Below are 27,363 nucleotides of genomic sequence, written 5' to 3'. Positions count from 1 at the left end.
GGAATGAAGACAAAAAGGTTGGGAACCACTGTTCTAGCCAATGTAAGATTACATGTCATTGATTCATGTTGCCCGCGTTGAAGTGTATCAAATTACCCATGTCTTGGTCCTATTCAATCACTCAGGAAAGTCACGTGATGTACGGTTCCAATTCAATTCATGTGAATCGCGAACCTGAAGGCTGAAGAGAACTGATAAGCTACCGATTGAATGTAAAAAAAGAAAGAAAACGCCAATTGATAATGATGATCGGATCAAATTAGCTCAGGATAGAAACACGCAAATATGGAAATTCTGTTCATTCGTGAACAAGTTCGCAGAAATATTTGATCAACTCTGATGTAAGTTCTGTTTTGCACCGCCACTCTTTCGCTGAGAGTACGCTGCTTGAATTTCGTCGCTTGTCGTATTTATGTTATCTTTCATCGCTTCTCATTCAGTGTGCTCGCCTTTTATTTAATTCTTGTCCATGGTGGGTGTCTGATTGAAAGACTACTCCAAGTCGCTTCGACACCTTCCTGTCTGCTCATTGTATCGCAATCTGGTGGTGGTTTGAAAGGAAACTATTGACAATAAACTGAACTGAACTAAGCTTAACCCGGACTATGGGATGGAAGGGAAAAGTCTTCAAACACAAAACTAAGGGCCTTGATTTGACTCACGGCGTTCGCTCGAGCACTTGTAGGAATCGACACACGATTGCGTGTACGGACTCGTCGTCATGGCACAGGCGAGGTATTTTCCGTCCAACAAGGCGATGGAGAGCCAGGCTAGCGGGGCGATCACGGACTGTCGAAACATATAAGTCATACAAGTCGTGACAGAGCTGGCCAACTAGAAGAAATCAGCTTTTCCAATTCGGATCAGAGTATGATTGATAGCTCGGGGCCTACGATACGATACGAATATATCGTAGACCCTGGATAGCTACACAATTGTTTTTTCCCAATTGGATCACATTTAGCGGCACAAGCTAGGAAATATAATTGAATACCGAATAAGACAGAAATGCATCAATTTCAATAATCAAGTTCCTTCATATCAAGCCAGTGTTCATTCTCATAAGCATGAAAATGGCAAATGTATGAACACCGAACTTGGCTCTTTTAGCACTGTACGCACGTACAGTGCACAGTTCTCCCACAGCAGGGGCGGGCAACATACGGCCCGCGAGCCGGATCCGGCCAGCGACGGGATTTTGTGCAGCCCGCCGACAGTTTTTGGTATTACGTGATGATGTGGCCCGCGTTGCCGTCTACAGCAAATTAGGCGCAAACATTTTCGATCATGAGCATTAGCAAAACAAAGCAACGTTCCAATACAACTGATGTTCATCGCGTTGACGTGGCCAGGGGCGAATGAGGCCATGCCATTCCCAGATTTTTGGAATATAGCCTATTCGTAATACCTGTAAATAGTAGCATATTTTCGGGTAGATGGATTCAAACTGAAAAAATTTCGCGAGCTTCGCGCGATTTAGTGTCTCCACGTACGTGTCTTGATTATGAGAATACAGAAACCTATCATAGATACACTATAATAGCCCGTGGCCGTTGGGTTGCAGGAGTTTTCAACAAAGTCATTAATAAGAAACAACCCGCCGAAGTGAATAATATGCGATAAGCTCATGAATGTGTGTATTCTTATGCCATGATCAATGTTCCAAATTATAATTATACGTGCTGCAAATTTTGGAAGAAACCACCTGCTCAGACACTCACCAGTATCATTGATCAAATTCATTCATTTATGCAAATATATTTCGCGCATGGCGCGACTACAAACCGAAGGCACTCTGACTTTTTGGATCACATTCATATCACCGATTTGGGCTCGCCCGTGAATCGGTCGCCCAATCCAGATATAATTCGCAATTGCAGGAATGTGTGCGTCTCTGAATTGTATGTACGAAGGGTGGTGACGGGTAGGATTGATGGATATGTGGCTCTTTTCCACGGGGGAATTTCCACTAAAATAATAAAAAAAATTCAGGAATCCGACCCGCCTTATGTTCATGTTCCCCTATCCGGCACGCCGGATGGAGAAGTTGCCCGCCCCTGTCCTACAGCATTTCAGGAAAAGCAGAAGTTGGATTAGAATCGAAATGAGAGCATAGAAACATTTCACAAATTGAATTAGAATTAAATTACAGGCATTTCACTCTAATAATAAGAATTACATAGCAACCATTCGCTTACCTGCATTAAAATTCGCGTCAACGTAGAACACCTCACACAACACTTCGTCTTTCTCTTTCCGAAACCTTGTGATAGAATTGTAAAATAATTTCAGCTCAATTTCACTCAGAGGTGGTCAGCCACGGAGTGCTTCTACTTTTTCGGAGTATCCAAGTAAACTTTGGGTAGTGCGCTTCAATACTCAAGTGGTTGTTTGCTTTCAACTACTTTCACTTCTACTAAACGGTTTCTTAGCAAAAATGACGCACTTTTTAAGCCTCGGGTTTGGTTACGAAGAATGTAGTTTCAGGATATGTTACCAGCACTCTGACGAGTGAGATTGTCGGAAAGACTGAGCGAAATAGGCCCGTAAGACTGAATTGAATATTCGTTCCGGTTTGGCTTATTAGCAATTTTATCAGTTTGATACCCAACAAAAATTGCGATGCAATGAAAAGATAGGAAGGTGTCGACAGAACTTGGAGTATTCTTTGAAATCAGACACCCACCTTGCTGGCATAGGGCCTATATGTCAATAATCATGTTGAGTTAGTCGCGTATACCCATCTTGCAATTTGGAATGTATAACCACCTCCGACTACTTGATAAAAGTATGCAACCATTGATTAAAGCTACTTGCTGACACGAGTCTCTTGAATACTCCAATGACTAGGGCGATTATTTTTTACCTAAAAATAGGCAAATTCAGACCTAAAAAATCAAAATGTTGACTTTTTATGACCTAAACAAACTAAATTTTGACCAAATTTTGACCTAACATATGCAAATTAGGTGTTCCCCCATATAATGTTAAAATTGTACCACTTATCTTCATTTCTGGTTGGAACTGGCTGTCCTAACGAAGTACTTTGGCGTGAAAAAACGTTTTTGGCTTAGAAATAGGAAAATTTTTACATGAAAAACTAATTGTTTAACGAAGTTTGGCTCTATGAAGAATTCCAGTAGTTGCAATACGTATTATGACAGAAATAATTAAAATTTGTTGTAGTACAACGAGAGATACTTTCCTGCATTCTTGGGTAGAAAGTGCGTGTCCTTACTAAGAAACTTGCCATGAATGGACAAACAATGTTCAACAGCAGGAATTGTTGGCTGACAACACTGAAGTTGTGCGTACACTGCTGGTGACATACCAGGTTGCTTCATTCTGACAATGTTGTCTACATCACAATTTTTCATCATGCCCTTCTTTATATAAGAATGATGCAATGCCCAAGAAGTCCTTCTTCAATTAGGATATTGCGGTACGTTGACCATAGCACCATGTCTACCTATTTGTTTTATTTGACCGTTAATGATTCACAATGAGCAGACAATTGGCTGTTTACAACGGTAGGCCTGTAAAGTAGGCTTCAAGCTGTAAAATATCAAATGATAAGTTCACCGACAATGCCAAATCTACGATACAAACGAAATGCAGACGTCAAAAATTTTTGACTTTGTAAACAAGTTTGACAAATTTTGACCTAACGATACATTGACAAAATTTTGACAAATTTTGACATGTCAAAAAAAATCGCGCTACTTACGAGTCTTATGACCTTCATTTTCTGCTTCTATTTGAAGTAGTTTTGATACGTCTTTAATATGTCTAATCGTAATTGAGTGAAGATTATTTTTAACGACACTGACTTACCGGTGCAAAGCCGAGCCGATGTAGGGTTGATGAGCAAGCCAGCCATCAGTAGAACGAACGCTGGAGCCACGAGGAAGCTCAGTCCGTACATCTGCCTACCCAGGGATGGTGTGAGCGTGTGGTTCACGTTCGCGTTCTGTGTGTGGTCCTCTGAAATTTGGAGGTTCATGTTCACAAACGAACCTTGGTAGGTTCTGCACTGTGAACCTTTTCACATATTACAATTTTGACGTCATTATGACATCTTTGGCTGAAATTCTTTGCATCTCAACTTCAGACCAGCACTCTGTGCATGGCACTGGAAGCATAAAATCAACACTCATAAACGAGTATGTAACTTGCCGATCTCGATGATTTTACACACGTTGTTATAAAAGGTTGCTCGAAATATTCAGCTTTACTTTTATGAATATTTTAGTGACTCTTCTTGACCCGCAATCATACGACAACAAGAACGAAATACACTACATGTCAACGAATGATGCTTCTTCAACCAAACAATGAAATTGATGTAAATAATACATCGTTGTCTGATGTAAAAATCTTGATTTGATATGTCTATTGTATCATAAAAATCAAATCTGTGCGATTGGAGTGTTGGCTACTGTATATAACTTGTTAATGGGGTAATATCGGTAGCTAGTATAGAAACCAGTTTTACACTCTGCTCAATATCTATGTAGCAATTTCAGATGGCGATTACATTGTCCGGTCTGGCCTAGACCGTTACGGCGTAAGCTTTTATTCTCATGCAAGTCCCCGTCGACATTGTTGGCAAATCGATGGAAGATATTGATTTTATGGACTTAATATAGCATTTGATTGCTCTATCGTTGATACATTTGGCGAAGTCAGCATGTAGGCTACTTCAGCATTATGGCATAATATGACCTGAGTCCGTACAGTATTATATCATTTCACTGAAATGTATAGGGCTGGAATTAGCAATATGACGTCACGTGACGTCATAAGGTTCGCATTCACACAGAACCTTTCAAAAAGGTTCGCGTTCACACGAACCTGAACCTTTCAGAGGTTCACGCCATTCCTAGATTATCATCACTGAAGAAATGAGTTTTAAGTGGTTCGCGGGAGGTGAAGACTCACACTACCAGAATCATGCAGTGGAAATCACACTGATTTACAGTAAATACTCACTATTATCCATTTTTGTTTCGTGTGAAAATCGTGTTTGAAACTGGTTTCGTTCCTTAAACACTGTTGCTGATACACTGTTCATTTTGCCTACCAGTATTCTATCGGGGTTGTAAGCGAGTCACAAGGTTCCGAGTCACAAGTCAATCTCACTTTTATAGTTTTAACTCGAGTCAAGTCGAGTCATTTTCAATTCACCACAGAGTCAACTCCAAGTCGTTGAGCAACGGGTTGAGTCCGAGTCATGTAGCGTTAAGACTTGAGTCCGAGTCCATGTCATTTTGTACACTGTTCAGTTTCGAGGTCAAGTTATGTTCACCCACTTTTTACAACTCTGCCTGGTGATGTTGAATGTCTCGTTTCCATAATATAATAATTCCTTACTGTTAACAGTTTTTGGTAGGCTACTATGTATCCAAGTATCAATTTTGATAGTCGAAAAAACAGTTTTGGTTACTTACAATGAAAAGGCTACTTGTCTTGGCCGCCTGAGTCTCGAGTCATATGAGTCATGACTAGACACAAATTGACTCAAGTCAATTTCAGTCACTAGAACCTTGTAATCTATAGTAATGCATTAGATGTGTAATGTAGCAGAATTTTGCTTTTTGTGACTAGGTCAAAATTTGAGATTTGTCGAAGGCTTGCAGTTTGTCGTAAGGTTTCGCCAGGTTAGTACAGGTAAAGAGCCACTGCTACGAACAGTGCGACATCTAGACGCTGGTCTACCTTCTTCGGTAATCTTGTCATCTATGTAGCATGGGCAGCAAAAGATCGCATGTGACGACACGCGCTCCAACCAGAATATTTGCAGCGTTATTAAGGAGTTTTTAATCGAAGTTTTGTTGTCGACCACTTTCGGAAGAATTTTCGACAATCCATCCAATAGCTTGTTCATGATCATAAACTGGAAATTGCAAGTTTCAGAAAATGCTGAAAATGACCATCAGACTAATTAGACTAATTAGAGCAAAGCGCCGGTAATCTAATTCAAATCTATCTGTGAAATTTCACTGTGATTTCATTTTAATTCTGATCTAGTTTTCCTGAAAATGCGACCGGAAAATTGTATCGTGCGAAACGAGTCAAGCTCGATGTGCAGGCATTTGCTGTTTCATGCTTGTGACAATGAACTCGGATTTGTCATGAGCTAAGCTCGATTTCGTTGCATTTCTTTCTAATTCGGAATAGAATTCAATTCCCAAGTTTTTTGCGAAAACAGCCATTCTAATTCTAATTTAATTTTTTAAAAATGCGAAACTATCATTTTAATTCCATCCGATTTGAAAAATCTGAAAATCTTCCAGTTGAACTCTGCCTGTGGTGTAGCAGTAGCCTCAAGTGATTGATTAGTGACACCGGTATCTCATAGTATCCGAATATTCGCAAATGCAAAGCGAAATTCAAGCGTCCGTGACTCCAACCGGGTAAATATTTGGTTCTCAAAGGTAATCGTAAAGATGCGTATTTCAATGGCGTGACTCATATTATATAACCGAAAACAACAGCTCGATAATGGGAATCTAAAGACTGAACCGCGGACAAAATAGCGAAAGGCAAACTCTGTACTGACTGAATACTAAACAGCGCTCGAGATTACCGGACCACGATTTGACATCTACTTTCCATAGCGGCAGAGGCGTCAAAGTAATTCTCGTTGCTATACTATACTCAATTGCTCATGTAGGCCACAAGTAATGCCGTGTATATTCCTACTCAAGTGCAACTGCAAGTATAGCAAATTCCAAGTTGGTACAAAATTAAGTATTCTATATTTAGTTATGACTGAGGAACTCAAAATTGCGAAGTAGAATTAAAAGTAGTCCGACATCATAACCACTTAAGTGGTGCAAATAGGCAAAATCTACTTCAGTAGTCCGAAAAAAGTACTTCGCTACAGACCACCACTGCCTACCAAAACATGCCAATTTATTTTAATAACTTGCTTTTTTACGATATTCTTCAATCTATTATTTTTTATTCACTGTACAGTGTGCATGCGTCTTATTTGTACCCGGTGGGTGTCTGATTTCAAAGACTACCCTGAGTCGTTTCGAAACCTTCCTATCTGCTCATAGTATAACAGTATTGTGGTGTTTTGAAATGATGTAAATTTCATTAAACTGACTGACTGATATTTCAACAAACATCCGTTTGCGACCTCACCTGACCGACAAGATAGCGTAGACTAGTGGTTAAGCGTCCGGCTTCTTGATCGGTACGTCGTGGGTTCGCTCCCAGGCCGGTCAGATCAAAGACCTGATTAGTAACACTGGTATCCGTGACTTCCCTGATTGGGATAGCATGGGATAGCATGGAGGGGTGGTGCAAGACTTAGAAAGCCGTACTGCACCTTCCTTGTCCAGCGGCATATATGAACATCATGCACTCAGATGGTATGCATATGCATATGCACAGATCGTCATCAAGGACAAAAATCAACTAAGTCCTTTCCTTTCACGATTACAAGACTATGTTGCCGAGATTGAAGGTTCTAGTAATAATGTCTCGGTAGCAAAGCTACGTTGGTGATTATGAGCTGGGCCGCTTATATATAATTATCATTGAACCACCAATGCAAATGATAATGGAAGAGGTTCTGTGAGGTCGCCTACGCAAGTTCAATATACGATTGAATACTAACTATTCATATTGAAATAAACCCGAATATTTTGGGCTGATGTCAAGTGTAATCGTCAGCGAGTAGTGTAGTATAGAATTGTAAAGAACGTTGTATATCAACAATCGCATCACCAAATATCTACTAGTTGATGGCGATTACCCCTGACGAATGTCACCAAATATATTCGGGTTTATGTCAATATGAATAATTATTCAATTCTATACTAGGCTACTGAACTTGCTCACCTCCAAGAACCTCTTCCATTATCATTTACAGAGGATTTTAGTAGCGTAAGGTACTCATATACTTTTTCAAAGTACTGGAATCGGATTTGCCTACTCATACTTACTCAAATGATGATGATTTTAGACTTATCGTAACTATACTACTTTATCACCGTTTTTACATTCGTGAAAGTCGCTACTTCTGCTTCGCTTTCTGAAGCACTAGGATCAATTCTGCCCCCTTTTACTGCTTTTACTCAATTAGTTATGACTTTAGACTAATTCTAACTCACGATTTTCCGTCTTTTTTAACAAAAACTATGACTAGAATGCTCACTTCTTACTTACGAAGAATTCGCTACCTATGCTTGTACCTGAGTAAAAATTTACGACGCAACTTCCACCTCCATTTCTACTTGAACACTAACAATAACCACTTTGACCACCCCTGATCATTTGAATAGAGACTCATGACCACTGACCAGACAACAATACTCTGTTGTAAGACAGTCTGCATAGTAACCCTCGCATGCTATAAGACCGCGTAGCATAATCTACAATCATCAGTAGCAGATGTTACATTTTTACTTAGAAACTTCCGCGATTCTGACATTTCTCCCTTTATCTTGCTGCATTCTCATCTGCGAACGCCAGAATTGATTGCTGGCTAATTCTGCCCCTTCTCCCAGTCGAACGAAATACCCCACGCTTCAACCCGGCACTTCGGTTGCTTGCGATGTATTTCTTTGTTGCATGTGACAACATTTCTGTTCAAGCCGATAATAAATCTTTTCCAATCGCTTTCGCGCGCCGAGGCGTCATCAAAATAAGATAAGCGAAGACGCGACGTAAAGAGAATCGCACAAGGTGTACGAGACGAAACGCGTAAGATATTCCGAAAACACCGATCGCGTCTTCGTATTGGACCATGCGGGCAATCAGGTCCAAGTTTTACATGCCGCGATATTTTCTCTCGTAACTAGACTGAATCGCCTTCAGACGAACAACTATATCCTGACTATTGCTCTGATAGAAAAGCATCATCATCACTTCATAAATAATTTGATCTTTTCAAAAACACTACAACATTGCGACACAGTGACGAGATACAGGAGTCGACGCGGCTTGGGGTAGGCTTTCCAGTCAAATCGCTTGCCAAATATCATTTCATTGTATCGCAGTCTTGTGGTATGTATTGAAATGATGAAATTGATAATAATAAATTAAATTGGATGGAAAGGTTACCTATGATTCGGGTTTACCATATTTTCAGATCCAGTTTCAACAACAGACATAAATACGGGGAATTTATACAGATAATTAATGTGATTCTAGGTGAGTTGACCTTTCGCGAAAATGCCTGAAAAAAACGGTTTCCGCGGATAGTTTGTGGCGGGTTGACTTTTTGTCAGTCAACCTTCGTGGCAGTTCCAAAAAAACACGATTTTCGCGTGTCGGATTGACCTGATTTAGTCTTTGCTGTCCAATCGCCTAAAACTCAAAGCGTAGGGCGCTATACTTATATTGAAAAAGAGGGCAAATCCTCGTTAAAGAGGACATATGGTATTGTAGCGTCCTGTGGTATTGTGATTTGCGTCATCTGAACCATTGCACAAAGTAGTACATCGCAGTGTTGGGATCAAGTCACTACCGTCGAGTCACGAGTCATCTCGAGTCATTGCAGATTTTGACTCGAGTCAAGTCAAGTCAATTGATTTTCAAAGGTGACTCGAGTCAAGTCAAGTCACCCGGTTTTTGGAGGTGACTCGAGTCAAGTCGAGTCAAGTCAAGTCAAGTCACGAGTCAAGTCTGTAGTCGAGTCAAGTTGAATTTTCAAAGTACGACACATGATTCAAGGTCATTGCATTTTGCTAACTATTTTGAATACAGATGGAGTCCTCATTTGTTCTCAATCGAGGAACGAATAAAGAGTTGTTTGTACACGCAAGAAGGAGCTCAATCGCTCATGCATACGCAGAACTTTCTAACCACGCAAGTATAGCGGTATAATCTCAGTCTATAACAGGGGTGGGAAAACTGCGACTCGCAAGCCGCATGTTGCTCTTTGAGGCTTTGATTGTGGCTATTCAATGAGTATGCAATGTGCATTCGGTGATAATGAACGTAAAGCCACTGTACCTTTTCCGTCAAGATTGGCTCAATAATCACAAAGCTAGGCTTGGAACGTCATTACGAAGCCAAACACCAAAACCTTGATTGCCACGAGTTACTCAACAAAGACATATTAACGAAGTATTATGATTACCGAGCTCCGCACTGTTTGACGTCATATCAGTCCGATTTCAAGCACATTGCAGCCTAGATGGAGACGCATCGCATTATGCCACACAATACTTGACGTGTCGGAATAAATTAGTATATATCAATTTTTGTGTTGTGACTCTTTTAAGGCAACAATTTTTGATATGCGGCTCGCGCGTGAGGCAGCTCTTCCCACCCCTGATCTATAATTATTATCGAGACGACAAATTTCGAATGGTCAGGAGGGGACGCTCTCTCATTCGAAATTTCATGCTGTTGACGTCACATTTTGTGACACGATTGTTGATATACAATGTTCTTTCCAATTATCCACGAGTTGCTGACGATTACCCCTGGCGAGTGTCAGCAGAAAATATTCGGGTTCATTTCAATATGAATATACTATATTCAATAGTATATTAAAGTTCTGTACCTCCAAGAAGCTCTTCAAAAACTACTGCATAAACTGATCCAGAAATGCGTTTATTTTGAAGTCTAGTATATTTATGTACCGTGAGTACTTAACCTATATGTAATTCGTGTGAGTAATCCAGCATCCATGTTCAAAATAAGGCCAATATAGCAAATTATGCCGTAACAATTAGGCTTACAAGCAGTGGCGGCTCGTCCTATAGGGCAACTGGGGCATTGCCCCACCTAAAATTCTATTCAATAACAATTCTTTACCATTTATAGACGCACACCAATCTATATATACCGAAATCACAGCGAAAATCGTATTCTTCTTGTCCTCTCGCTTGTAAATGCCCATATATATAGCGAAGTCTCTGCGAAAATCGAATTCTCTTGTGTTTTCGCTTTGCGAATGCCTAGCCGAGGCATGCCCCGGTAGCGCTCATAACAAGCTTTCACTGTCTATTCTCTCAAAGCCGCGCACAATAAAGAAACGGTGATTTACTCTCTCCTATTCATAAAATTACCGAGCAACCGGGGCACAATAGCTCTTTGCCCCTAAGGTGTGATGTAACAATCGTATCTATAGCTGAACTCGGTGACCGTCATATGCGTTTAGTCGACCTTTGCTGGTATATGTCGATTTTGATGGTGTTTCACACCATGAAAACTCTTGAAACTTGGTATGTCATGTCGTGATGGTGGTATTTAACAATGCCCCAAGTTTCAGGGTTTCTACTTAAAGTTTAGGGTAGTAATTCCGTTTCCGAAGTTGAGTGTGTGCTGATCCGTCATGTATCGCAAACATATTTTACTCAAAAGCCGGTATTGGTATCCTTTGATTTTGACGATGTTCAATACTGAGATCGGTTATGACATTTGGCACGGTAAGTCTTAATGTTAGTATCGGACGCTGTGCCAAGTTTTAAGTTTGTCACTGAACTGTGTTAGTGGTAATTTCGTTTTCTAATTCGAGTGAGAGCTGACTCGTCATTTATCGCTAACAGATTGTACGCAAAGCCGGTATTGGTCTCTATTGATTTTGACGATGCTCCTTACCTAGATCCGTCATAAGCTTTTGCACGGTATGTCTTGATTTTAGTATCGAACGCTGTGCCAAGTCTCAAGGTTGACACTCAATGAGTAGGGCAGTAATTTCGTTATCAAGGTCGAGTCTGGTAGTGATGTGCTCCGATCTGACACTTTGGCCTACAACGGATTGCGGATTTCACGCAAAAGCCGGTGTATCTGCGGTAACGTTAACTGAGATGATGATATCATTCTCAGTTTGCATTCAAATATTTACTTTGATATTATATTCTCCAATGTCAATTTCACCGTGAAATTGTGGCCTTCAAGCCATTTGCTTACAACCCCCTGTCAAGCGCGATAGCTATTTCGTTTTCGATGGCGGCTAACAGCTGATCACTTGATCAGCCTATTCCTCAGTAAATTTTACGCAAAATTCGGTGTTGGTCTGTTCACATTAATTTTGACAGTGTACCATACCGAAAAGGGCCATGAGGCCACTTCTCGATGATGTCATGTAACAGTGTACTTTAGGTTAAGTTTAAGTTTAAGGCTTTCATCCACGTATTTATTCGGTAATATATTTTCCAAAGGCGATTTCGCAGCAGACCTATAGACAGTAATCAAGCCGTATGTGTCGTGTTACAGTCTCCAGTTTCAAGGCCAAAATCTCCTATGCTGTACCGAGACCGAATTTCCGAGGCTGCTATTCTTAGTTCTTCAGAATGATGTTTTGGATTCAATATGACAGGCCCAATCTATGAGATAACAATTGCGCATCTGTCCGAACTCGTTGACCTTTCCAATTTGGCACGTTATAGTCATTTCCATTTCTGCAGATAATTAGTCAGGTCTAGTGCGAACATGAACCCTGTTGAATCTTTGTTCCGTACGCCGTTTACGCAGTTACCACACTTCAAGTCACAGCTCACCGGCTGACCTCTCGTGGCACATACGTTAAAATCACAGTTGCCGGGAAATTCATGTTACCGTACCATCATTAAGTTACTTGTTTACGTTTGAAAACGCCATTGTGACGTCATCTTGATAAAAAGTTGCTTGCAGCCCTTGCCCCACCACCCGATATTGTCACGAGCCGCCACTGCTTACAAGACACTGTTTCCACATTTAAGTTCAAATCTTGTTTGCAGCCTGGTCTGCTCTTTAGACCAGTGGTTCTCAACCGCCGGTCCGTGGCAAGCTTCCTGACGGTCCGACAAATGTATTACAATTTGCTATCTCACTTCCAAAATGCAAGAATTTGGACGCTTGTCCATTATGCTGAGAAATAAACATCAAATTTTGAATTTATCAAGAAGTGTGGAGCGAATTTTTTACATGGCGTCGCAATAGAGAGTTCATGGTCTGCTTTAGGCTTTCGTAACAAACTGTCAAAAAGTATAATCTACGGAGACAAACTATGAGGTGCGGAGACGTTCAAACAAAATCCAATAAAGCAACTCTTGGCAGAGCCTGTAGCAAATAGCAAAGTTTCATTTCTTGAAAAGGACACCGAACAATCAAAATCAAGTAAGGTTTTGAAGTTTGACCGGTCCGCGTGGTCAAAAAGGTTGAGAACCGCTGCTTAACATTGTAAGCTTCATTTCCTGCCCATTCTTTGATACTATATATTCGTATTTGGTTCTATTGAAGTTTATGCAAGAGGAAGTTCGCGAAGTTAGCAACTTGATTGTTCGTGTTTGATAGAAATGCTACTATGATGTTTGCTATATAGCCTCTATTATGCTGATAAATTTCGCTTACTTCAAAGAAATCTGTTCAAAAGTCTCCGAAGCCTTCACATATAACTTGTTGGAAACAAGTTGTATAGGCTATTTATAAAAAGTTTCGTACAGCAGCTGCATCATTGTGACGCACGCTTAAAGTACACCACGGACTTATGACCAATGATGTCTATTACGGCACCAGGCAGAAGATGCGTTCCGAACTTCGAAATCAATTTAGAATTTGAGCCCCGATTCCGCATACTGAAATTGAGATATGGAATGCTAATATAATTGGCTGACCGGCGGTTGCGAACCACTGCTTCAGACCGTTACGACTTTATAAGACTATGATTTTACCAAGCCACACAGAGCTAGGGACGCAGCCTAATATTAACGCACCCACCCCACATGTTTTAACAATGATGCGCACTGCTTTCAATCTAGTCATAAAACTGCACGCCGCAGAACATAGCCTAAACTGTTCTCTCGGCCCGTCGACGTATTTTCTGTTTCACATTTGGCCCGTCGGAAAAAAATAATTACTCCCCCTGCCCTAGATGCTCGCGTAGCATCGTCCGTGACGAGGCCGTGTCCCAGCCAATCTATCCGCGCACAGATTCCAACCGGTACATCCAACTCAAGCCTGCGCTTCATACACGCGTATTCCTGATTTATTGCGCAACTTGTCAGCAACTATTTCAATTCATCGTTACTCACGCGACGCAATGTGCGTGGCGAGGCAGCGTGTGACTCACAGCTGCAACGCCAATAGGTTGTGGGTTCGAGTCCGACCGTGGTCGACTCCACAATCCTATTATAAAGTGTGGGAGGTATATCTAGTATCTACCTATATACATAGGCTCTTACTCGCCATTTCAGCCGCGTTAGCGGTATATTGAAAAGGCCAAGAAGTAGGCCGTGCTACAAGTCGGCAGCTACAGAATCAAAATAAAGATATCTATCGGCTTGATGTAAATGACCATCGCAGTCCAAAAACACCATGAATACCGATAATAACAACGACGCATTGTGCGCTGAATCACGCTTTCATTCGTTTTGTCATATGTCATGGTGGGTCGCACAGAGTAATTTGAATGAAAAGTGGGTCGTGAACTGAAAAAGGTTGGGAAGCACTAAACTAGAACATGTATATTGTATACGTATAGCCTAAGACAGGGGCGGGCAACTTCTCCGGCCGGCGTACCGGATATCGCAAAATGAAGTACTTGGTGGGCCGTATTACAGAATCGATGCATTAATCGCGCATTTATCCAACTATATACAAGGAATAAATCGTATTTAATGTAAACTTTAAGTTTAAAGCATAGAGACCAGTATTTAGTGAATAAATTAACCTAATGTACTTCAATATCTGTTGAAGTCAATCAGACATCTGTGGTTGATCCAAGTTGTCAAAAAGTTTTCTGAACTCGCGCAGCATGCCGGATGTAAAGACTGCACGTTAACAGCAGTTATATTGGAACGCAGCCTTGTCTGAATAAGGTTCATGACAATCTTTCTCAGGCTGGAAATGTTGGATTCATTCTGTGACGAATAAAACTTGACAATACTTTCAGATTAGAATTTCACTTTCAGGGTAACTCTCCGCGGGCCGCTCAAAATCCCGTCGCGGACCGGACCCGGCCCGCGGGCCGTATGTTGCCCACCACTGGCCTAAGCCTGAGGGCGCGATTTATTATTGGCGAATATCTTGGTTATTGGATACCCTTATCCCACGAAAATACGAAGAATGTATAGAAATGGAGACTTTGGTGTCGGTCGTTACTGCGCCACGACGCTCCAAGGCATATGAAGTTATAGGCAGGCCGTGTTATTTTTGGCAAAAGAATGAGAAGCCTAACAAACACGCTCAACACCTGATTGTTACAGCTTTTGAATAGACTTAAATTGTAACAGTGCTTCCAAACTCAGGTCAGCAAAGTTTCTCCTGAATTAATTTTTCGCCCAACGAATATAGGAAATATCGACTTCAACAGTAGCCGTTGAGGGAAAGAATGTTGCCAACTAAAAGTTTTCAGAGCTTCAAAATTCCGGAGGGCAGGACCGCCTTCCAAGCATCATGAAAAGAGATCACTGCGCTAGTGCCATCGATCTCATCGCGGATAGAATTTTCTTCCCAATACTTTCCCAGGAGTTCCCTGTGTTGTCTCTCAACACATTCTATTTTGTACCGCGACCGTCCCATCTCCATCAGTCTACCGACATATTTTAGGAGGACTTTTGTCACGTCAGATGGCTTTAATATTACCAACTCACATGGAAGAGTCCTGGGAAGGTTAGCTTGTTTAAGAACATTAACGCAACAAGACTGTCTAGCAAAACGAGACTGCAGCTCAGAAATAGCCGGACTGCTTGTTGTGTCACAATGTTCAACTCGTTCACAATGCAAAAATCGTGGTTGAATTTGGGGGTTTCAGATCCATGAGCAGAATACAATTTATACTTTAGTAATCAGTACAGCGGAAGCTTTCCATTGATAGCCGTTTTATCAAATTTAGCGCGCGGCAAGCCGGTCAAAAATGGCCGTAAAATTGCCTTTGGACAAATGGAAAGTATGACGTAAACCAAATGCAGTCAGTCGTTCAATCTCGCTCTGCCCACACCATTTAGGACACCATGCTTTCTCCCCTAATGAGTGGGCTGGACCCATAGACTAAGAAACGTGCCCTTCATACACGCTCTTCTCGCTTGTAATGCGGTCCTGTTAACACAACACCATGAAAGAAATACACTATTGGCAGGCCGTGTTATTTTTGGCATATGCCAAAAAAATAGTTATTTTTGGCATTTTCAAATTTTTATTTTTGGCAGTTTTGGCATCTGGCTCCTGAAATGCCAAAAATAACACGACCTGGTTATAGGCCATGTAACATGCGACTCCGAGAACTGTGTCAGAACGATCAGCAGCGGCCTTGGCTGATAAGGAATGCCCTTGTGGTTACCAGAAAACTTCGATATATATACAATATACTACATATAAATTTAATTGTCCGTATAGGCGTATAAATGACTGGCCTCGAATGTTCCTGTTCTGGCGAAAAATGCCATCCCACAGGGAAAAATTATTTGCCAGTAAAGCAATACCAATTTGAAATCGTGTGTCCCTTTTAGTTTTGGCGATTTCCATATCTTTTGACATAGCAGATATAGCAGGTCACGAAATGGCATAATGTAACGAACTCAATATACCAGTGGTTCCGCCCGAAAGATGTTTAATTCTTATTTAGGGGTCCTACCTTTTCTGACACACCTCAGTCAGCTCTACCTGTAAATCTGATTACGTGGGGAGAGTGGGGATAAAAAATTGATAGCAAAATATATGCAATTCCTGATCATGTTGACCGATTCAAACATGAATTATATAAATTTTTCGCGCTGAACGCGTTTAGTCGTCATAAGGCGATGCACTGAAAAGTAGATCGAATGTGGCCGATAAGTAGCAGGGGAAAGGAAAGCGTACAGGCTCAGGGGACTGAAGGGTTCTGAGAGGCGAATCCCCCAGAAGTTGAGTTTATCACCCTGTGCAGGGGGGGGGGGCGAGAGACCAACGTTTTTTTGGGGGGGGGCTGATGAAGTGCTGTTACGGTCCTAGTGGGGAATAAAGGCTCGGAATAGATCTGAAGTGTGGGGAATGAAGACTAAAAGGTTGGGAACCATCATGCACTGGACTAGAGCGACTTAGTTAAACATTTTAATAAAATATTTCATGATGATATTGATTTAGGTAGGCCTATACTACTAACATTATCTATCTCATTGTTGGCGTAGAGTACGACCTCGGGACGGGACCTAGACGCATTTTTAACGTTTTGTTTGCTAAAATCAAGGAATATCAAAACAGAAACGGATCAGTTCGGATAACAATTGGGATTTTGGGCAGAAATCCAACTTTCAGTGCTGTATTTGGAAAAACCATTTCGTGCGCAATGCGCATGTTAGGCATGGTAGGTTCGTCCTCTATATGCCCAGTTAGGTGCGAATTGTTCGTAAGTTCGGCCTCAATTCATTCATGAATCGTTCAAATCAATACAAATAGCGAAAAGTTGAAGATGAATGCTTTGTAAATAATAATGAAGCAACTGATCGGTACTTCTGTCTCAGCGTCGTCATAATATCACATTATTGTAATGAATTCGTAGCTGCAATTGAATTATCACTTGAATCCGAGCATCCTGATTGTAGGCTAAACGTATCAACCAACTTCTATCCATAAATTTGACGAATCCATTGAAGATGACCAAATTGACCGGCTTATAAAATATCGTTAATGTGACGCATGACGCAGGTGCGTTATCATCAAATCAATATTTGAATTGTATTAATCTACATCTAAGTGCTGTCTCCATGGTTACTGCATAATCAAATATAAGTTTGCGTCTTGGATTATAATTCCGATTATACTATAATGTGGCCCGCGAAGGGATTCAGTTGATGAATGCGGACCGCGAGCTGAAAACTTTGCCCGTTATACTGTGCTATCCCATGGCTACAGTTTTGATATCGACTACGATTGCACTGTTATCATCGCGCGAGTCTGTGAGATTTCTTTAGTCTTTCAGGCTATAATCACAACTTGGCATTCTAGTCCCACTTCTAAGTACTGATACGCATCTGGTCATACTGTGGCAAATATGAAACTTTCTGTCGGGTGGATTTCTAATTTCAACTAGCGGTAATCCAACGATATGTGTGACCTACCTTGCGCAAAGTCAAGTTCGACGCCTCTGAATATTTGTGTTATCAGTATAAACACACGACACAACAGTGACAGCAGTGTTTATCTTTTTGTTGTTGTTGTGCTTCCTTTCGTGTTTAGACACGTGTTTCTCACACCTTGTGTCAACTTTTGAAAGACACCAAAAACAAACGTTCTGCGGCTGCGGTCCCCAAGCATGGGTTGCAAATGATGTATACTTGGCTCGCCCTAATGCTAGGAATCTGCATTTGAAATGCTAACTACTCATAGATTTTTTTATTTACAGAAATTTTGCCGAATTTTTATTATTTGAAAAAATCGCGGTACCGTGTTTATAACTACTATGGCCTGTCGTCAATTACTTTCGGGTCGCTTAGTAAAACATTAGGTCGCATAACAATAGCCCCGACCAATGTTCCCTCTAATTTTTCACGAGTCTGCACGCACGCACCAACTCATCGCGCAGTCCCTTGGACAGCAGGGCGAACCGACTAAAAATACTATTAAAAAAAATTAAAAAATGTCATCACTTCGGCTTTTTTGTCCGCAGATTAGATTTTCTGTGCGCACTGCGCAATTGCGCACGCGCGCCGCTAAGAGGCAACAGCTTGGCCCCGACCCAAGTTACACTAAACCACGACGTACATTTTAAACAAATCTGTCGATAACCAATGTGCAATTCAATCTAATTGACGACAGCTGTCAGGTTGTGAATATAGTTGGTAAAATGATTTTGAGAGCTCGGTCACAGATCATTATATCTTTTCGCTTCACCATCGATCCAATGAATCATCGAGGCCCTTTGGATTAATATTATACTTTATTATCATTTCTAATTTGACATCATTCGGCGTATACCATAAAGACAACGGAGAAAGGGGTGCATATAATTTGTCACTAGTTATACAATAAATAAATGCAATGTATGAAGTCAAGATAAATAAAAACACGAAAAATATGTACGAACATGAATTGAATATCATTTGTCAGCTTACGGCCTCTGTTCTCGTCATCACCATTTTACTAAATTTGTTTATCACTGAATACACTACGAGATTGCCATATAATGAAAAGATAGGAGGGTGCCGAAACGACTTGGAGTATAGTCTTTTAATCTGTCATGGCCTACAGCATGTAACAGAGACATGCACACTATGTATAAAAGAAAGGATAACATAAAAGCCAGAGACAAAAATAAATTCAGCATGTGTAGGTAGGCGAGGTCCATATATCGTATTGTGGCCCGGTAATCTTGAGGACTGACAAGTATTGATTCAGTAGAAATTGCTTCTGGCAGGACCTCAAGCCCTCTCCAGTGTGGTCTTACAATTTCGCAGTTATAGGAAGCGGTAGAGTACAGTGGTTAGAGGTTCATCATCACCGCACGTTATTCGTGTCTGCGACTGGCGGAATCTCAAACCACGCTGCTGGCGTGAAGCAATCCATTGCTTTCATCATTCGATGGCGCTTTAAATTCTGCGTCGCCATTGAGCCATAGTTGTAAGGAGCTGAAATAAAATCGAAATTAATGTATACTTCTATTCACTGTTCGCTCTAAGCTGCGCGCGTGCGCAATTGCGCAGTGCTTACACAGTCTCTGAGCACAAATAATCTAAGCTGCGCACAAAAAAGGCGGAGTGATGTGTTTTTTTTTGTCAACACCACAAAATTCACGGGAGAAGTGGGTATAATTCGGCATTCCAATCAAAGTGATGATACTTTTTTTAGTTGTTGCGCACTGTTGTCCAATGGACCGCGCAGTGAGTTGGTGAGTGCGCGCAGACTCGTGAAAAATGAAAGGGAACATGGCTTCAAATATACTTTGCAGATGTGTGAATAGGCTACCTGATACTAATAAAGATCCAAAATAGACATGCTCACCAAATTGACCAATTGTTCAATCCGGAAAACCTTACACAATAAACACTCATGTATAATTGGTCAGACCATGCATGCTACAGAAATGGGGTACTAACATCGAAAATTTTCTACTCAATTACAGGTGGAAATAGCGATTTCCAAGCACGTCAAAACTATTACAAGTGGAAGTAGATAATGAAAGGTCTCAGTTATTACTCAAGATTTGGTTGATGTTTAGCAGCGGAGGTGGAATCTTTCTAAATTACAAGATGCACCTTCACTTACGCCATGATACTGCAAACAGGTGATATCTCCGAGTATGTGTGTATAGCCTATTTATTTCCATTCGAAAAAGTGATATAAACTTGTCCCAAAACTGTAGTTTTTACTTTTGAAAGTGCAAAGATAGTTTTGATATATCCAAGCTGTTTAACTACATAGTGTAGTACAGTATAGTGGTTTTTAACTTGAGGTCGCGAACCGGCTAAACTTCTGAACAAATGTTGCGGACAGATGCACCTTCAAAAATCAAAATTAACCCTAAATTTAATACAATGCAGCTCAATGTAATATTAGGAACTTCCTTTAATGAAGTCTTTTTGATATAATATATTTGTATGCAGTTTGTTGGTTATATTGAAGTTTCTGCAAGGCGAAGCTGGTAAAGTCCTGTGTAATACATGGTTGTGATCATAGGCGCCGAGTTACGGGGTGGCGCAGCGCGATTTTAAATCATCAGCGCTGTCAATTTGCGAGTCCGTGATAGCGCGTAAATGCCAACTATTTACCATTAACCGGATACGCGCGCGAATGTGAATACGCAGCTTCGTCGGCGACGACGAACTAGTGCTTACAACTAGGGCTGGGCATAATCGAGTACCTGAGTGATTCGATTCTGAGTCACGTAATATGCTTCGAGTCGAGTCGAGTAATCGAGTATCACACATTATGACGTCATAACATAACGTAATATGTGAAAGTTCAAATATGTACCTTTTATGTCACCACAAAGAATATAATGCCTGTTATCGGTCACATTAAAGATACATTGGTATTTTTTCGACCATACCGATGTTATTGCACTTGGTGGCAATGTTGTGGGACGATCATGACTTCGGAAATCTGCTAGTTCCAGTAATGTTTGTAGCTTTGTACTTGTTTCGTGTGCTACGATACGACCCGCAATCACGGTTTTAAGGTTTCAAGACTGAAAATTACTGTCGAAACTATAATTTTCGTTTATAAATTAGCTTCCAGTTGCTAGGAGCGTATAATTCCAGTACTCGAAAAATCGTATTTTGCTACTCGACTCGAATCATTACAATTATTACTCGATTCAGATTCGAGTACTCGAATCATTGTGCCCAGCCCTACTTACAACGCCCCAATAAATTGTAATCCGTGATAAGTAATCAGACAATCGAAGCAACCTCGTTTACGACGCCTATTTCGACTCGCTTGCGCTGAGAAACACCATCTTGTCTCTCGACCAGACGAGCGAATTCACGTTGTCCTTCTCTTAATGAAATTGTATTTGCGCCCATATTCGTTTACAAAATAATTCTTGAGTTAGTTCTGTGATAATCTCTTTAATTGGAGGCTTGGAGCGCGAAATAGAACAGTGTGTTTGTGTATGCCTGCGAATTGAAAGTCTTTCCTGCGCAAAGTGCGCATATTAATTACTCTAACAAGGCTTCGCCAAATGCAACAATCCAGCTCAAACGTCGTTATAATGAGCAAACAATTGTCGCGATGCCAGACTTGGAACCCTTTTGTGCTGTGGGCAAGTTGAGGAATTGCTGATTAGATGCGCGCTTTCTCGTTTGCTATCATCTGCAGGCTACTAATTCTCATCTGCTTTATACACTCGTATTCCCTCGGTGTCACTTGTCAGCGTTTGACTTGTTATTAATACTGTGCATTGTGCAATGCACGGCGTTGAGTTACGTTGTCAAATATTGATGCAACACGAGATTCTCGGTGGCGCAAATTCTGAATTTATTCGATTAGTTTGAACGGCAACCTTCTGTTCTGATAAACTTCATTACTGGACGGACTCTATCGAGCCCAACCATATCGCGGATCGAATTTCAATCCTTTGGGATATGTTTTTCTATAGAAATTACACATGGAACGGCAACGACCGACTTTGCGGCTTTGTTCCGCTTCGCCGAGCCTGGAGTGGAGAATTGTTTTGCGTAAGCGACTGTAGGATTTCTGGATCTGGTCTTGATCGAAAGCTACTGTTGCACCGATTCCGAAAATATAAATTAAAATATTGATCAGGCACTGATCCACTTACAATCTGTCCTCCAAGTCTGAAATGTCGGCATTGTTCAGAACAATCGGGTAACCGCAACACAATGACCATAACAATGACCCGTTGCGACTCTCCGATTGTTCGAGCAATGCCGCTATTTCGGACTTCGAGGACGGATTCCAGGTGGATCAGACCCTGATCATTATTTTAATTTATATTTTCGGAATCGGTGCAACAGTAGCTTTCGATCAAGACCAGATTCAGTAATTTCTGAGCTCGGGAAGTTAGCTTTTGGATTGCCAGAAGTCCCGCAGTCGCTTACGCAAAAACAATTCTCCACTCCAGCCTCGGCGAAGCGAAACGAAGCTGCAAAATCGGTCGTTGCCGTTCCATGTTTAATTTCTATAGTTTTTCTATTGATAATGTCGCGGCATGCGCCCATATTGCTCGTACTGCAATAACACGTGGATAATTAAAAGCGCACCATTTTACGAACAAATTCGACTGGCTGATCGGGGCCTACGTAGGCTGTAGGCTCCGGGCTGATATTAACTAGCGCGTTGTCGACATTCAATAAAACCCTAGGTAAGTAACCAGGGAGTTTCTATTTATAGCTAGAGATCCTGTCCTTTTGAAATGCCAAATCACTAATTCGTATTATCGATGCTGCGTACTCCAAATTATCTAGAATCATTTGTGTGCGAAATGGGTCATCGATATCTCATGTGCACTATCGGCTGTGGTTTGATTTAGCGCGTCCGCATGCAGGCCTGCTACCGTCCGCAGAAACACTTCGCCAAACAGTAACAATCTCCGATTTTAATATTGTTTGTGTTTATGTATCTTTTTAATTAAAACTTATGCCCGCGTCTGAACAAATTGTGCTCGTTGCCATTGCCGAATCTGGGTATTCAGGTATGACTATCCCTAGAGCACCCTGTAATTGTAATTATTGCAGGTTCGCGGCATGTCTGCAATTACGTTACCAGCGCAACCTGGCCAGCCCATTGTACAGTCAATAAAATTGATCACTACTATGTATTGCGCACAGGGTGAGGCTGATTTCAGCAAACTATCGATCTTTAATAGATGTACATTTGTACAAATTCGACCTCATCGTTAAAAACGTAGATTTCATCGCGCGCGTTGAGAAACACCATCTCCTATCGCGATTTGACGACCAAATATACGCTCACCTTCTACAAATTGTATAGTGCATTATTTGCATCGATGAGGGCCGTAATCCGCGTTTAAAATATTCTGTGAACCATTTTTGTGATAAATATTGTCGGAGCCCAAAGTTGAACACAACAGTGTTTTATTGTGTGTGCCTGCTAGTTGGAATGTATTCCAGTGCCCATAATATTAATCCAATCATGCTTTGCGAACGTAAATCGGGAAATGCAGCAATGCACTCAATACTAAGTAAAAACCCATTGTGTTGGCAGTAACGGATAACTACCGATTGGCCGCGCGCGGTTATAATTATCATTCTTGTCTGTCTTTCGTGTTCCAGAATTGTCGCGCTGTGTTACTGCTTAGTCCAGCGATGAATGCCGAGCGCGCGGCAATCAAGGACCTAATTTCGCAATCACCTCGCCATTGTGCGATGACGAATCTCGCTAATTGGTCGCGGCCCCGCGTTTGTTGAATTGCAACTGAATATTAGCGTCAGAATGGTCATTTTAAAAAGACGGGGTTTTGCGTTAAGCGCCTGCCGCCACCCCATGCAAAAATAAAAGTAAGCGCCTATGGTTGTGACTTGTGATTATTCGTTATCGTTTGAAAGAATTGCTACTTTGCTGTTTGCTATAGCCTCTATTATACTGCGATGTGACGCTTAATTACACTGTCGGAAAGTTCGTTTAAAAGTGAGTCTCCGTGGCTTTCACATCGAGTATTAATTTCAATGATTCGAGTCGAGTAGGAGAAGACGATTTTTCGAGTACTGAAATTATACACTCCTCTCAACTGAAAGTTAATTTACTAACGAGAATTATAGTTTCGATACTATTTTCCATTGGGGAAGCCTAGATTAAACGTGTCGCAGCATACGAGACATAGTACAAAGCTCCGAACGTTACTGGAATAAGATATTACCGAAGTCATGATCATCCCATAACAGTCCCAAGAAGTGCTATGAAATCGGTATGGTCGCAAAAATACCGAAGTACAGTACCTTTAAGGGGACTAGAAACTCAAAAACCTAAATTTCGTATGGCTACCCCAATCACCATGAAATTTTCACAGTCGCTAGTCTCGCTATGTTACATACAAAAAAAAATGGTTCTTCTCTGCATGAGTGACTGACTGCACGACTGACCTATCGATCTCGCTTCCCATGACATGCCGCCCTATTTCTTGTCGCTTCCTTTTTCTATACTTTTTCTATACTTTCATTCAGTGTGCATGCCTCCTCTTCACATCGCCTAGGCCAGGGGCGGGCAACATACGGCCCGCGGGCCGGATCTGGCCCGCGAAGGGATTTTGTCCGGCCCGCGGACATCAGTTTTCCGTCTCACATGATAATGTGGCCCGCGGAGCCAGTCTGCCGATATTCCCCACTACTTCTTACTACGTCAAATTTTAGTGACTGTATGTTATTATACGTGTATGTGCAGCGTGCGAGAGTGGAGCTCTCGCGTAAGTTCGTCAAAGCGAGAAGACTTGCGTTATCGGCATTTACGATATAGTCAACCCTAATGTCGCTTGTGGTAATCATGGTGTTTGTCGACTACAATAGTCATTTACACCAGGCGGGTATTTCTTATTTTTGATTCCGTAACCGCCGACTTGTAGCACGGCAAACTTTTAGGCATTTGTAAGACACCGCTTATGCCAGGGGTCGCCAACTCAAAACGGGTCGCAGGCCACTTTTCAAATATCGTAGAGGACGCGGGCCGCATGAATCAAATGTCGAGATTAACTAGGCCACACAGTTGAACAACGACGCTAGTTCGTCACCTACTCAACCCCAATGAATTGATATCTTGGTAAATTTGGGGTACCGGGCTTATCGAACGCCTTGAAATCTTAATTAAGGATTGTACGTGTGTTCATTGATCAGATAGAAGCAGACATGGCGGCGCCTGTATGGCAATGCTATTTTCAAATCCACATTTTGTTCGTCACTATCGGCGAGAAATGGCTTTGAAGTGACATTGCTGTCGGTAAAATACGTTCATTAAATATGATATATTCCTTGTATATGTGGATAAATGGGCGAATAATGTATCGATTCAGCAATCCGGCCCGCCAAGTACTTAATTTTCCTATATCCGGCCCGCCGACTAGAGAAGTTGCCCGCCCCTGGCCTAGGCTAAGGTGGGTGTCCGATTCCATAGACAACTCCTAGTCGCTTCGACATCTTCCTTTCTTTTCATTGTATCGCATTTTTGTGGTGTATTGAGCTGATAAAATTGCTAATAAACCAATGATGATGATGATGATGATGTGGCATATAGTGGATTCGAAGGACAGAAAATGCATCGACACAGGGAATGCAAAATCTCGAAATTGTGAAGCCCTTTTTCCGATCTAACGCCTTCTTTAGGAAGTACTAGGACAGTGCTGTGCTATGCTAAAATCTGAAGGAATATGTGATACCCATCTCGGAGAAATTTCATTTCACAATTAAAAATTCAAATTTTTGTCATAAATTTGCTGTAAGTTGGCTCTAAGTTTGCTTTGAAGTTCTGTAACTGTTAGCATGGTAGACCTACGTCAAAAATCTTTTAGCATAGCACAAGTCTGAATCTCAGCTTTCCAAAAAACCTTGAGTGAATCATTTAGGACAAATATTTCACACAAATTTTTGGTTTACCGTGATGCGACGTAACAAAATTTTATAATTGAGAAAAACACTTACAAACATTTGCCGAGTATAAAGTCAATGAACAAGTATCACCGATGTAATGATAAGAATGAGCGCCAGAATGCTTGAATGACAACTGACAACAATCTAACAAATTTGTAACCGGCGATCATATAGATAGATATATTTTATACCGGTCAAACCATATATTTTATAGAGTTATCAGAAAAATATGCGATCTTTTGTTTAGAACTTGAAAAAAACACCCCATCCCCCATTATCAAAGAAAAATAAAATTGAAATTTCGCAGTTTCTAGTTATTGTTTGGGTGAAATAAGGCCATGAGGTGACAGCAGAGATAAAATTTTAACCTTTCCTACCGAAAAAACATCCTAAATTTTGATTTTTTTTTGTTGCTATTCCCTTTAATATGATAGATAACAGGCGTTATGTTCTTTGTGGAGGCAAAAAAGTACATATTTGAACTTTGACATAGTACATTCTGCTGTGACGTCATAATGAGTGATACTCGAATACTCGACTAGAAGGGTAATAGGTGATTCAGAATCTAATCACTCAGGTACTCGATTTTGCCCAGCCCTACATACAACTTAGTCGAAACGAGTTGCTACTTTTAAATAGTTTCGCACAACATGTGCGTCATTGTGACATACGCCCAATACACCATATGCTCTCTCCGCAACACTATACGTTCTTAACTTCTAAATAAATTTAAAGTTTGATGTTTTATTTCTCTAATTAATCGATAAGCTTCCAACTTCTTGCATTTTGGGATTGAGACATTGAAATTCCATCCAATCAGATGACATGTCATTGATTCACGTTGCCTGCACTGTAGGCCAAGACCTTAAAGTATATCAAATTATCCATGCCTTGGTCCTATTCGATCACTCAGGAAAGTCACGTAATGTACGGCTCCAATTCAATTCAAGTGAATCGCGTACCTGAAGGCTGAAATTTTTCCTGAGTCCGATCGAACGCGGAACAGACCCGTTACTTTCTCCCAATCTTTCTCTGATCTGTTTTCGTTCAAGAATTTCCGCAGGTTCTTATTCGCGTCTTTCCTGATCTGAAAAAGAACTTTTGCTAGACAAGCGGTTCCGAGTTACATACTAGTTCCAACTTCACTTTCTCTTCTGACACTTTTTCGAACTCTTCGCGCTCGATATGTTTGGTCAGCGATATGTATTTCTTCTGCCAATGAAATATCGACGAGTAATACCTGCAAAATTTGCGTCGGTCTTACACTTTGGAATAATATATTCCTATTGATATATACTCGTATATTTTTGGCTGACTGTCGTAATCGTCAGCAACTAGTAGAGAATTGAAAAGAATATTGTATATCAGCAGTCGTATAGAAACAGCTAGACACACGGAGATGGTCAAAAAAGAAATATTTCAACTTTTCCGAAAAGTCCAC

At 41.0% G+C, this 27,363-nt stretch overlaps 2 protein-coding genes across 5 annotated transcripts in view; both read right to left on the bottom strand.

Moving 5' to 3' along the window:
- LOC145437765 (calcium homeostasis modulator protein 5-like) overlaps positions 1-27,363 on the bottom strand; it is a 36,284-nt gene that overhangs the window by 3,031 nt on the left and 5,890 nt on the right. For 3 of the 4 annotated variants that reach the window (XM_080315061.1, XM_080315057.1, XM_080315058.1), the window contains 3 exons: positions 27,069-27,162; positions 26,885-27,009; positions 18,787-19,493 (listed from right to left, as the gene is read on the bottom strand). In XM_080315061.1, the coding sequence (XP_080171187.1) occupies positions 19,400-19,493; positions 26,885-27,009; positions 27,069-27,162 (313 nt within the window). In that variant the 3' untranslated portion in view covers positions 18,787-19,399. Of the gene's footprint in view, positions 1-18,786; positions 19,494-26,884; positions 27,010-27,068; positions 27,163-27,363 lie in introns of those variants that run through there. The other variant, XM_080315060.1, reaches the window with a different exon arrangement.
- LOC145437766 (calcium homeostasis modulator protein 5-like) lies at positions 191-13,224 on the bottom strand. Its single transcript, XM_080315062.1, has 5 exons — positions 12,652-13,224; positions 5,719-5,896; positions 3,835-3,984; positions 2,199-2,263; positions 191-789 (listed from the first exon to the last, which is right to left on the bottom strand). Exons 1-5 carry the CDS (start codon positions 12,667-12,669, stop codon positions 640-642), a joined length of 561 nt encoding a protein of 186 aa, XP_080171188.1. The 5' UTR covers positions 12,670-13,224; the 3' UTR covers positions 191-639.

The sequence above is a fragment of the Botryllus schlosseri genome, chromosome 4 (genome assembly GCF_051294905.1).
Source record: "Botryllus schlosseri isolate E-star chromosome 4, Bs_hap1, whole genome shotgun sequence".
Classification (NCBI taxonomy): Eukaryota; Metazoa; Chordata; class Ascidiacea; order Stolidobranchia; family Styelidae; genus Botryllus; species Botryllus schlosseri.
The sequence above is the reverse complement of the archived record's forward strand: the minus strand, read 5'-3'. Positions and strand labels throughout refer to the sequence as shown.

Coding starts and splice junctions, on each gene's coding strand:
- LOC145437766 (XM_080315062.1), bottom strand. Junction 3,985..5,718: donor TGACAAGATTACCGAAGAAG/GTAGACCAGCGT, acceptor TCCAAATTTCAG/AGGACCACACACAGAACGCG. Junction 2,264..3,834: donor ATCGGCTCGGCTTTGCACCG/GTAAGTCAGTGT, acceptor TTCTATCACAAG/GTTTCGGAAAGAGAAAGACG.